This window comes from Mesoplodon bidens, assembly GCF_964165515.1.
Source record: "Mesoplodon bidens genome assembly, chromosome: 8".
NCBI lineage: Eukaryota > Metazoa > Chordata > Mammalia > Artiodactyla > Ziphiidae > Mesoplodon > Mesoplodon bidens.
The window spans coordinates 113,350,328-113,362,331 of NC_138165.1; the positions used below are offsets into that span (position 1 = coordinate 113,350,328).

A 12,004-nucleotide genomic window follows, 5' to 3' on the forward strand; every position below is an offset into this window, starting at 1 on the left:
AGGGTTTTACATGTACATAATCATGTTATCTGTGAATAACAACAGTTTTACTTCCTTTCTGATCTCAGTGACTTTTATCTCATCTTCTCTTAATTCACTGGCTAAAGACCTACAGAACAAAATTGAAAAGAAGTAGTAAGAGTGGCCATCCTTCTACCAAACTCAACCACAGGGAAAGAATTCAATATTTCACCATGAAGTGTGATGTTATCTATAGGCTTTTCATAGATGCCTCTTATCAGATTGAGGAAGCTCTCTTTTATTCCTAGCATGCTGAGATTTTTTTTTAAATTATGAATGGGTTTTGAATTCTGTTAAATGTGTTTCCTGAATGAATTAAGATGATCATGCCATCATTCTTATTCTGTTAATACAGCTAATTATATTGGTTTATTTTTCTAATGTTAAAACAACCTTGCATACCTGAGATAAACAATTTCATAATGTTTTGTTAAGGATTTTTACATCCATATTCATGAGGAACATTAGTCTATAATTTTTTTTCTCATAATGTTTTTGTCAGATTTGGAATGTGGGTTATGCTGGCCTCACAAAATAAGTTGGGAAGTGTTCCCTCCTCTTCTATTTCCTGAAAGTGTTTTAAAATTTCTGTTTCTTCCTTAAATGTTGGTAGAATTCACTAGTGAAGTCATTTAAGTCTGGAGTTTTCTTTGTGAGAAAAGTTGTGATAAAAATTAAATTATTTATTAGATATAGGGTTATTCAGATTTCCTACTTGGTCTTGTGGCTGTTTCTTCTGCATCCTAATAATTTTGCCTGTTGTGTTTTTATTATCATTCAGTTCAAACTATTTTCTCATTCTCTGTGTGATTTCTTCTTTGACCCATGGATTTAGACATATATTACCTAATTTCCAAATTTGGGAATTTTCTAAGTATCTAATTGTTATCAACATCTAATATAATTCCAATAAGGTCAGAAAACATACTCCATATTATTTGAACAGATTTAAATGTATTGAAGCATGCTTTATGGCCCAGCATATTATCTATTTTGTTGAACATTCCATGTTCATGTAAAAAGAATGTGTATTATACCATTGTTGAGTGTAGTGCCTATAAATATCAATTAAGTCAAGTTGCTTGATACTGTTGTTTAAGTCTTCTGTGTACTTATGGGGTTTATTTGTTTGTTTTATTTGTTTGATTTTTTTTGTCTACTTGTTCTATTAATGACATTTAAATCTCTATGATTGTGGAATTGTCTATTTCTACCTTTAGTTCTGTCTACTTTTGCTTCATATATTTTGAATTCCTATTTTTAGGAGCATACAAATTAGTATTTTATGTCATCATGCTGAACTGACTTTTTATCTTTATAAAATGTCCCCTCTTATCTTTGGTAACATTTGTTTTCTTGATATCTAATTTTCCTGATATTGATACAGTCACACCAACTTTCTTTACTTACTGTTTCCATGTTATATCCTTTCCATACATTAACCTTCATTTCGTCTATGTCTGTATATTTAAAGTGTGTCGGGTCTTGCTTCTGTATTTACTCTGACAATCTCTACCTTTCAACTGGAGTGTTTACATCGTTTACATGTAAGGTAACTGTTGATATGCTTGGTTCAATCCACCATCTAGGTGTTTGCTTTCTATTTATCTCTTTTTTTTGTAAATTTTTACATTTTGCCTTTCTGGATTTCTTTTGGGTTAGTTGCATATTTATTTAGTATTCCATTTTATGTTCTCTATTAATTTTTTTTAGCTATACTTCTTCTTGTTATTATTTTAGTGATTACTTTAAAATTATGATATGCACAGTCTATATTAAAATAACATTATACTATTTCACAAACAATGTAAGATCGTGACAACAATATATTCCATTTATCCCTACCATCCTTAGGGCTTATTGCCATATATTTTATTTATACATATATTGTTATAAACTCTATAATACATTATTAATATTTCTGCTTCAAATGGTCACTTCAAACACACACACACACACACACACACACACACACACACACACACACTCTTCAGCTATCTAGTGAAATTCTCCATCTTCTGGATATGTTCTTGAACACATTAATTATAATATTTTTCAGGTCTTTGTCTGATAACTCCAACATCTGGACCCCCAAATTGGGTCTATTTCTATTGTCTTTTATCTCTTAGTTTTCAGTCCTTTGGCCTTATCTCCTGGTGCTTAATAATTTTTTATTGAGTGACAGATTTTGAGGTTTTTTAGAGCTAATTTGAGGCTCTGGGTGATATAAACTTCTTCCAAAGGGAATTTGCTTTTCATTTTAGGATATCAGAGTCAGAGCAGATCACCTTTATCCAGTCTTGGATTTAGCTGTTTTGTAACTGGCTTCAGTCTTTTTTGAAGAGTGAGCTACCTCAGGGTGTTGACCTCACGGTATAATACAGCTCTCCTGTGCTCCTAACTAGGGCCCCCACCCTGAACTCCGAGTTTTGTTGTCTCAATTCTGAGATTGCCAAAAGTTCTGCCTGATATTCCAGATGCTCCGCTGCACTTTCTGTTCAGATTCAAACGAACTTTTTGGCCAACCCAATACATATTCTTTTTCAAAATCTTTTCACAGAAACTTTACTAAGATATATCTAGGTGACATTTTCTTTGTTTTTATCCTTTTGGAAGATTGTGGCTCATTTTAAATTGGTGGCTTGATGTATTTTATTAGATTTGGGAAATTCTTGTCCAATATCTCTTCAAATATTCTCTCTCCTCTCCCTCTGTAATTCTAATTACACATATGTTGGATCTTTTTGCCTTGTCCTATACATCTATACACTCTTATCTATATTTTCCGTCCTTTTTTCTCCTCATGACTCAATCTAGTACATTCTTTTGTCTGTCTTCCAGATTATTAGTCTTCTATCCTATCTAACCTGCCATTGAACCCATCTATTAATTTTGGTTATTGTATTTTCAAATTATATTATTGATATTAAGTGTACAGTTCTATTGTGAAATTCTACATTTCACCATCCATCTTCTTGAACATGTTAATCACAACTATTTTAAAGTCTGTGTTTGATAACTCCAACATCTGAGAGCCAGGGGGACAGGGAGGCAGTGTGTCTATTTTATGTTCTTGCATGTGATTTTATGCCATATGATTCTGTCTCTGATAGGCCCAGTCTGATATGTTGATTAAATGCCAAGTATCATACATAAAAATTATAGAAATAATTTGAGGATCTTGATGATGCTATTCTTCTTCTAAGGAGGATTTACTTTTGATTCTGGCAGGTAGTGAAGGTAGACGATCACCATAATCTAGGATTGAGGTGATTCAAACCTGAGCTTCATTTTTTTGAGGGAGAGTCTATTCTGATTCACCACCACTACTAGGATGAAGCCCTCCTGCGAATACAACTAGAAACCTGGGATGTTTATCAGGACCCTTCCGCTTTGATATCTGTAAACTCGAGTTTTTGTAGTCCTAAGGTCACAGTACTGCCAGAAGCTCTCCCTGGCTTCTCAATTCCTCAGCCCAGACTTTTAAGTCAGCACATGCTCTGAGGAGAGAAGAGATGCTGAGTGGTGGGCTCACTCCTGTGCTTCCCTTTCCTCCAAGATCTTGGCTCCTTCAGTCCCAGCTGCCTTGACAGCTCTCTGAGGCCTTTTACAGATTCCTGTGATAGGTTTTGTCTAGATTTTTATGACGTTCTTGGTGGAGGTGTTAGTCTGCAACAATCTGTTCCACTGTCACCTTCTTTGCATTTCTGTGCCATGTCTCCTGCCCCCAGAAACTTGTGGCCCAACAGAGGTTACCATTTAGATTGGCAGCTGGGTCCCACCTGGGGGTGCTCAGTTCAATAACTTCTCCATCATGGTGACAGGAGTGGAGGTCCCTCTGCTGTGAAAACACACATGCACCAAGGGTCCAATATGTCTCATAGCCACCCTGCTCCTCCACTCTTCCCTCCATGCCGTTCTGCATGAAACCACTTTTTCTGAAGTCCTTTTTTTCCCTTGAGAGGCCCCTCCTCACACTTCCACTCTCTCTGCTGGACTTTCCCCTCCCCCTCCCCTAGGTCACATGCAAGAAGCAGGCCCTGGAAGAGCAGCTGGCCCAGAGCCTGCAAGACCAGGAGGCCCACATGGACGCTCTCCAGAGGGCCCTGCAGGAGAAGGAGGCTTTGTCTGAAGAACAGGCCCAGCTGCTGGCCAAGCAGGAGGCCCTGGAGAGGCACAGCCAGCTCACAGCTGAGGAGGCAGCTGACCTCAGGTACCTGGGGTCAGCAGGGAATGTTCATGTGGCCTTGACCTCAGGGAGCCTGTGGTGTGGCAGGGATGGGCAGTCACTCAGCAACTGCAAGGCAGGGCAGGTATGTCTACATGGGAGAGAGGCTGTAAGGGAGGGGCAAACAGTGCCCGTGGGGTCAGAGAGCACCTAGAAGAGGTGAATGCAGCAAGAGCCTTCCTAGGACAGTTTTCCTGAGATAGATGGCTGCACTGGCCCATCTCAGACCAGCAGAAGAAAAGGTGTGGAATGTCCTGTTCATGGATCTGAGCAGTTCAGGGTACACACTGCTTCAGGCAAGGCTGGATCCAGGCGCTCCTGTGGTGCCCTCAACAGCCTGCCTTTCCCCCATCAGCGTGGCTCAACTCTAAGGAGACTTCATTCCTGGGCAGGCTCGGGGTGAGAGCTGGCAAGATGGCCAGCGGCCATGCCCAGCTCCTCCTCCAGCAGACACAGAGCACCCTTCTCCCCATGAGGCCTGAGAGCCACTGCCCACAGCCGTCTTGAGCTGCTTGACATCCTTGAGGAGATCCTGGGCGTCGCAGGGCTCCGACATGCAGGCTGGGGCCCCATGACTACCCCTGGAGCCAAGGTGGTGGCAGCCCCAGGGAACCACGAGGCTGGGGGTGGGGGTGAACCTTGAAGACCATCGGGGCCAATTCCAGGAGACCTGGAACAGACACTGTAGGTGAGAACAGGGTGCCCTGCCAGCTGTTGCCTGGTGAGCTGAGCTGGCCTGTGGCCCCTAAGGACATCCAAAAGCTGGTGGCTTTCTGCACCTTGTACCCTTCTCAGGAACATCGAAGTCTTTTTGTAGAAAGAGTTCGTCCCGAAATTCCAGAACTGGGGGCCATGAGGAAACTTAGAGACCCAGGTCCTCGAGCTTCTTCACAGAAGACCTCTCCTCCCAAGGAAAGTGTGGGCACAAATTGGAGCAGGAAGCCCGATGAAGTCTCCTCCTGGTGGCTGGCAGCAGAGGGTCCCAAGACCCCACTCCTGGCCCTGTCCCAGGCCCCACCAGTGCTCAGAGGACAGGGGAGGGGGCCTCTTTCCTCCCACCAGCATTTGCTGCCCAGATCATGGGCCCTGGTCAGGGGACCCTCCCCCAGCCTCAGCACTGGGCCCAGGGCCTCTGTGCATGGAGGCCCTGCAGCTCCCAGACGGAGTCCCACACCCATTAAACAGCACTTCGCAGGGACCAGTCTGAGCTTCTGGTGATAGGGCGGCACGGGACATGGCTCGCTTCTCCTGATGACCGAGGAGCCCAGGTTTCAAGGTCCTCCGGCCCCCAGTCCCAGGCCCTGACAAGGCTGCAGTGCCGTGGACCTCTTTTAGTTCTCAGGCTCCAGCGAGATGGACTGGGGTCCCGACCTGTACCCCACGCACCCTTGCTGGTGGTGCCGGGCCTCCTTCAAGGAAGTGAGATGCTCCCGGGCTCTGGTGGAGGGACAGACTGGACACATCCTTAGAGTGTCCAGGACTGGCACAGGTCACTTCCCTCAGAGGGGACCGGGTGGGCACAGAAAGCTGGGGAGAGCCGTCCAGACTTGGAGAGTGGGGAACATGTGGGGTGCTTAAGAGGGTAGGGACTGGAGGGGGGACGGGATATCAGAGGAGTGAGGTTCCTGGGCTCTGCAGACACCAGGGCGCCCCGGAAGGTGCTGACAACACCCCACTCTGACACTGGCGGCAGCCGTGTGCAGGGGGCCCGAGGGAGACTGTGGCGGGGCCGGGACGGGCTCAGCAAGGTCCCCCATGGCCCGTGGCCCTCCCTGATCCACCGAGCCGTTTGGGGCTGTGCATCGGCTGTCTGTGTCTTCATGTGGGTATCTGTGTTGAGTGTTTGTGGTGTGTCCTCGTTGGTTGGTTGGTTGTTTTTTTCACCGTACATCACCCAGCACTGGACAGAGCACACGCTCCTTGGCTGGCTGGTGACTGATGGATTCACTGTCAGAGATGCAGCCCATGTCATCACCCTCCCCAGAAGCGGGCGCCGCTGTGAGTCACCTTGTTCACCCCAGGCACTTTCTGAAGGGCTGCGTCTGTGCCCAGATGCAGAGGCGGCTTCTTCATGCGGGGGAATCTGTGCTGCGCGAGTTCCGCTCTGGAGGCTGCTTCTCAGAGTGACTCTTTAAGAGAATGTCTTCATTGTCTTAGCAGCTGACGAGGTGCCCCGTAGTTTCTGAAACATTCCAGCATTTCATGGCATTGAGGCTGAGTCTGATTGATGCCCTGTGTGAAGCTACGGGGAACATCCCTGCGCTGCTCCATTGGTTCATGTGTATTTCTGAAGAACTGACCCCTAGAAGTGGGATTGCTGGCCCAAAGATATGCACGCTTTACGTTCTGAAATTTCCCAGTCCCCCCTCCACCAGAGAAAGTCATCCTCACACCCTTGCCAACACTAGATATGATGGTTATTTTAAGCTCTTGCTAATGTGACACGTAATCGATAACCATAATAGTTGTGATTTGAACCCCCTTGAGGACTAGTGAGTTTCTTATGTTTATTCACCATTTGTGTTTTCTTTGTGAATAACAGTCATTGTTCTCATTTTTCTGTAGGATCAGACGCTTTCTGTCACTGATTGGTAGGAGCTCCTTTTATGTGGCGGATATTCACCCTTTGCATATTTAGTGCAAATATTTTCTCCAAGTCTGTCCCTTGTCTTTTGACTTGGTTTGTGGAATCTTTTCTGCACAAAAGATTCCGTCTCCCTCTCTTTCAGTGTATTCAGATCTGTTGGCCTCCTTATTTTTGTCTTCTGGCTTTTGTGTCTTGCTTAAGATTATAAAATACCCCTCTGGATTCTTTTTCTACTATTTTTACAGTTCTGAGTTGCTTAGTTGTTATCTATTTGTTTTGTTTTTGCATTTTAGCTTTCTGGAACATTTTTTATGCAGGGTCCAATTTGTTCTTAGAGATTTAAGATGAATGAGCTGTCCTCTGTTTGCTTTCTGATTTATTATCCCAGCCTTGACGGACACCGTCCTAGCAAATGGGCTCCACGCTGTCCCTCGTTGGCAGGATCCTCCGCCAGCGTGAGTGACTCGCCTGTTGTTTGATGACTCTCTGCAGGGCCGAGAGAGACTCCCTGAAGAACAGCCTCTTTGAGGCCCAACAGCTGGCGTCACAGCTGGCGTCACAGCAGGAGCAGCTGGAGGGAGAGGCCCAGAGTGCGAGGCTGGCCCGGCAGGCCCTGCAAGGTGCTCCACAGACGGGCCCCCTCTGCTCCTGTCCCCAGATCAGCCCCAGAAGGACCCCTTAGATGAGCTCGTCCCCTGATGCGCTGCTCCCACTCCCTGGCCCCCAAAGGGGCCCAAACACAGCCTAGAGCTCATGTGTCTGAATGACTTGTGCCACTACTCTCTGTGATGGTTGGGCGCTGCTGCCAGCGCTGGCCCGAGGCTCAGAATGGGCTGTGGCCACAGGGTCAGCGTGGCAGCCCCCGGTCCCACCCCCTGTGTTCCTGTCCCTGCTCAGCCCACCCTGCAGCGTGCGGGCTGCCCAGCACGGGCTGGGATCAGGACACGTGCCTGCAGTGGTGCCTGGGGGGCTCTGTCCCGCTGGCTTGGGCTGTATCCTCAGAGCTGGGGGCTGCCACTCCACAGGGACTTACAGGGCAGCAGGGTGCTCCGGGGGATGAGGTGGGGGTGAGGGAGGGCCCCACGGCGGGTGTCGGATGCGCCTGTCCCTTCACAGTGCAAATGGAGCAGCTGAAGAGCACCTGGGAGGTCCAGGAGATGAAGCTGCAGGGGGACGTGGGGCGGCTCTTGCAGCAGGTGGTACAGCAGGAGCAGGACACGCAGTTGGCCCTGGAGAGCCAGGCGCTGGCCCACCTCAAGGATCTAGCCCGGCTCCAGAGGGAGAAGGTCTGCCTCCCTGGGACCAGCCCCCAGCTGCCCGGTCGCTTCTCGGGAGTCTACCGTGTCCCCAGGGATGGCAGGCACTTGGGGAGGGGCCCAGGAGACCAGCCGGGTGACAGGGGTGCCCAGACCACACTGAGGTTGGGCCGGAGGACCCTTGACAGTGCACGTGGGCAGCCGGGGCCCTGTCCCTCACGGAAGAGGCGCCCACAGGCATCGGCTGACCTGGCCGCGCTCTGAGGGCCCACACCTGGACGGAGCTCTGACCTCCTCTGAGATGTCCCACTGGTCACAGGCCCAAAGGCCTCAAGTAACACGTCCTTACACACTTTGCATGTCAGGGTGCCTGGTGCTCTGTGGAGGCTCAGGAAAGGTTTCTGAGCTGTGACTTGAGTGGGGGGGTGGCCGCTGGAGCCCAGAGAGCCCTTTGCAGCGCATGTCACTGCATGTGAGGTGTCGGCGTGAGGCTGGCTGGACTGGATAGTCCCTGGGCACCTGTCCTGCCCTGACGTCCCATGAACCCAGTGTCACTCAGGAACACAGGCGCCTGCTGGTCTTACGAGTCCTGACCTGTGAGTCTTCACAGCCTGTCCCTTTTCCTCGGCCCAGGAGACCCTGAGTCTGTCTCTGACAGAGGAGAAGGCAGTGGCAGCACGCAGGCTGGAACAGGAGAAGGAGCTGGTGGCAAAAAGTGCAGCCAAGAGGGAGGCTCTGAAGGAGGAAATTCAGAGCCTGAAGCATGAGCGGGATGAGAGTCTCCTTCAGCTGGAACATGAGATGCAGCAGGTGATGGGCGAACAACGAGGCAGTGGGGAGTTCTCATGTCTGCTCCCTGTGCCTTCTGCGACCCTGCAAGAGGGTGTGGGGGGCAACCTTTCCACGTCACTGTTATTGCAGCTTTGATCTTCCACAGCAGCCCTGGTGGACAGACATTCACCCACCTACCATCCACCCATCCATCCATCCACCTATCCATCCATCCACCCAACCACCCATCCACCCATCCATCCATCCATCCATCCACCAGTCCAACCATTTGTTCATCCATCCATATACCCATTCATCTATCCACCCGTCCATCCATCTGTCCATCCAACCATGCACCCATCCAACCATCTGTCCATCTATACATCCATCCATCTACCCATCCAACCATCTGTCCATCCATCCACATAACCACTCATCCATCCATCCATCCATCCATCCAACCATTCATCCATCTGCCCACTAAACTACCTGCCCATTTATACATCCATGCAATTCACTGTCCCTCCACTGCCTTGTCCATCATCCATCCGTTCACTTGAATATCCATCCTTTATTCACACACCCAGCTGTCTACCCACATACATAGCCATCTATTAACATACCCAATAGGCCATTCACACACCTGACCATAAATCTAGCCATCAACTTGCTTAAACATCCATCCAACTATCCATCCACACAACTATCCATTGACTCACCTGACCATCCATCTATTCAACCACTCACTCAACCAGTCATCCATCCATTCACTTAAAGATCCTTCCCTCTGTCCACACACTCAGCTGCCCATCCATATCCACTGATTATCCATGTGTCTGATTATCCCTCCATCCATCTGATCAGCCAGCCAGCCAGCTATCAGTGTGTCCATCCATCAGCCACCCACCCGACCAGCCTCCCATTCCATAGGCTGTTGGAATTCAGACACTGGGCAGGTAAAAGCTACCCTCTGAGTCCAGGCTGTTCCAGTATTCCGTGCCACCCTGAAGCATGCACTGTTGAGTGAATGGAACAGACAAGTAAACACATTCATGTGGGTTGTCACACTGTGACAGGACTCTCAGATGTTGGTACAAGCTACAGATTGCGGGAGAAGAGTTACAGTAGCAGGAATAACCAAGGTTTACTGTCAGACTCTGCATCTCTAGTTTGATTCTCACAATGCTGAGAGGTGCACGCTCTTATCGGCCCCCTTTGACTGGTGGGAAACAGAGATTCACAGACGTTGAATAACTTGCCCAGGGTGGCACGGTACACCTGCTGGGCAGTGGGGACCGCGTCCTTGGCCACTCCGCTCTCCTGCTTCCTGAAAGTGAGGACGGCATGTCGAGGGTGGGGCTTGAAGGAGGGTCAGGAGGCTGTGGTAGAGGAAGAGCATCATACGAATGTCCGGGGAGGGCAGAGCCCCGGTTTCAACTGTTCACTAGGGTGACTCACAGAACTCCAGGAAGCATTACACTTGCAACTAGTTTTATTGTAAAGGACAAAGGCCAGGACGAGCCCAGTGGAGAGACACAGGGACGGGCTCTCTCTCCACAGAGCCAGGGCAGGTCACCCACTGAAACATTAGGGTGTTTACCAGCCGGTAAGCTCCAGGGTTTTATTGGGGTTTCCTTGTGTGGGTGTGATGGACTAAACTCGGGGTCCAGCCCCCTCCCAGAGGCTGGGTGGTCAGGCTGATCTCAGCGGCTCACTGCCCCAGGGTTCTGACCACCGTGTTAGCACAAGCTCAGATGTGGCCCCAGGGTCCACAAATAACAGACAACCCTCACCTGTGAAATTCCGGGAGTTTAGAGGCTCCCCCAGGGCAAAAAGTAGACACACTCTTTGTTACAAACCTCCTCCCAGAGACTGCTGTGCACAGGCCAGCAAGTGGGAATACACACTCTTACGCCCGCCTCTGTAGCACAAGGAGGAAGAGGACACACAATGTTCTGGGCCTTTCTCTTCTCAGGATCAGCAGATCTGGGGTCTTTGCACACTGTGTTCAGAGCTCGATGGCTGCATGACGCCCTGACGTGTGCAGGGACCCCCCTTTGTTCTGTTGGCCTCCCTTCGGTGGGAGTCTTGTTGCCATTATAACTAACATTATAAATACTCATCGGAGACCCCGAGCGTAGGTCATGCACATCTCCAGGCTGCCCTCCCCAGTGGGCCTGGCATGGAGAGGATGTGCATTTGTGACTGACGGGCATTGCCAAATCTCTGCCACCCCACAGCCTGATGACAGAGCAGGGGTCCCTCCCACCTCGGGCCTGGTGGGTGAAATGCAGCATCTCTGGGGGCTCACACGCACTCCTCACCCTCAGTGACGCGGAGCACTCGGGGGGGCTAGGGACCCCTAGCGGTTCCTGCTCTGTGCCCAGAGCGGGTGGAGGGCTCCAGGGAGGAGGTGGCCCGTGAAGCCCCCTGACCTGCGTTGGGAAAGAGCAGGTATTGGACAGATGCAGGTGGGAGGGGAAGGGCACCCTCGGTGGGGTAGGGGAGCTGCCTGAGTGCAGGCTGGGAAGCTGGACCCACCCCCTCAGGATGCAGCTGCCTCTGAGGGGCTCCTCCTCCCAGAACCTACGTCCTGGCAGGGCCGTGGCACCCAGAATTCTGCTGAGCCTCTCCTCAGAGCCCCCCAGCCCTCTCACGAGCACCCCGCCCCTGTCGCCCAGGCCCTGTCTCTGAGAGAAGCGGAGGCCAGCCAGCTGAGGGAGGAGCTGTCCAGGGCCACGTGGGAGCTGGAGCTGGTGCAGCAGGAGGCCCAGGGCCGGCAGGAGCAAGCCGAGGTGAGCCCGCACCCCAGCCGGAACGAGACACCTGGCCTGGCCGCCTGCACAGCCCAGCGGGGGCGGCAGACCCCCAGAGGCGCCCCCTGCCTGCCTGGTCCCAGGGATGCATCCCCTACACCCAACCCACCCGAGCCTCCGTTTCCCCCAGGGATCTCCAGATCCCCTGCTGGGAGGGAACGGTGTCTCTGCGGGAAGCAAAGGCGATGGGTTGGGACAGGGGTGGGGGACAGCAGGCCAGTCACCCTTGTGCCACTGGGCAGAAGCCAGAGAGGGGAGGGCCTGGCACCAGCAACAGAGGGGGCAGACCCAGGCTTATGCCCGCCAGCCCCCCAGACCCTGGCTT

The 12,004-nt window shown here is 50.3% G+C and overlaps 1 protein-coding gene across 12 annotated transcripts in view; it reads left to right on the forward strand.

The window, feature by feature from the left end:
- Positions 1-12,004, forward strand: part of CROCC2 (ciliary rootlet coiled-coil, rootletin family member 2) — a 61,979-nt gene that overhangs the window by 29,455 nt on the left and 20,520 nt on the right. For all 12 annotated transcript variants that reach the window (XR_014016503.1, XM_081242475.1, XM_081242469.1 and 9 more), the window contains 5 exons: positions 4,041-4,234; positions 7,329-7,456; positions 7,953-8,122; positions 8,726-8,902; positions 11,545-11,658. Coding sequence is in view for 11 of the 12 variants with exons in the window: in XM_081242475.1 (XP_081098601.1) it covers positions 4,041-4,234; positions 7,329-7,456; positions 7,953-8,122; positions 8,726-8,902; positions 11,545-11,658 (783 nt within the window). In the remaining variant the exon portion in view is untranslated. The remainder of the gene's footprint in view (positions 1-4,040; positions 4,235-7,328; positions 7,457-7,952; positions 8,123-8,725; positions 8,903-11,544; positions 11,659-12,004) is intronic.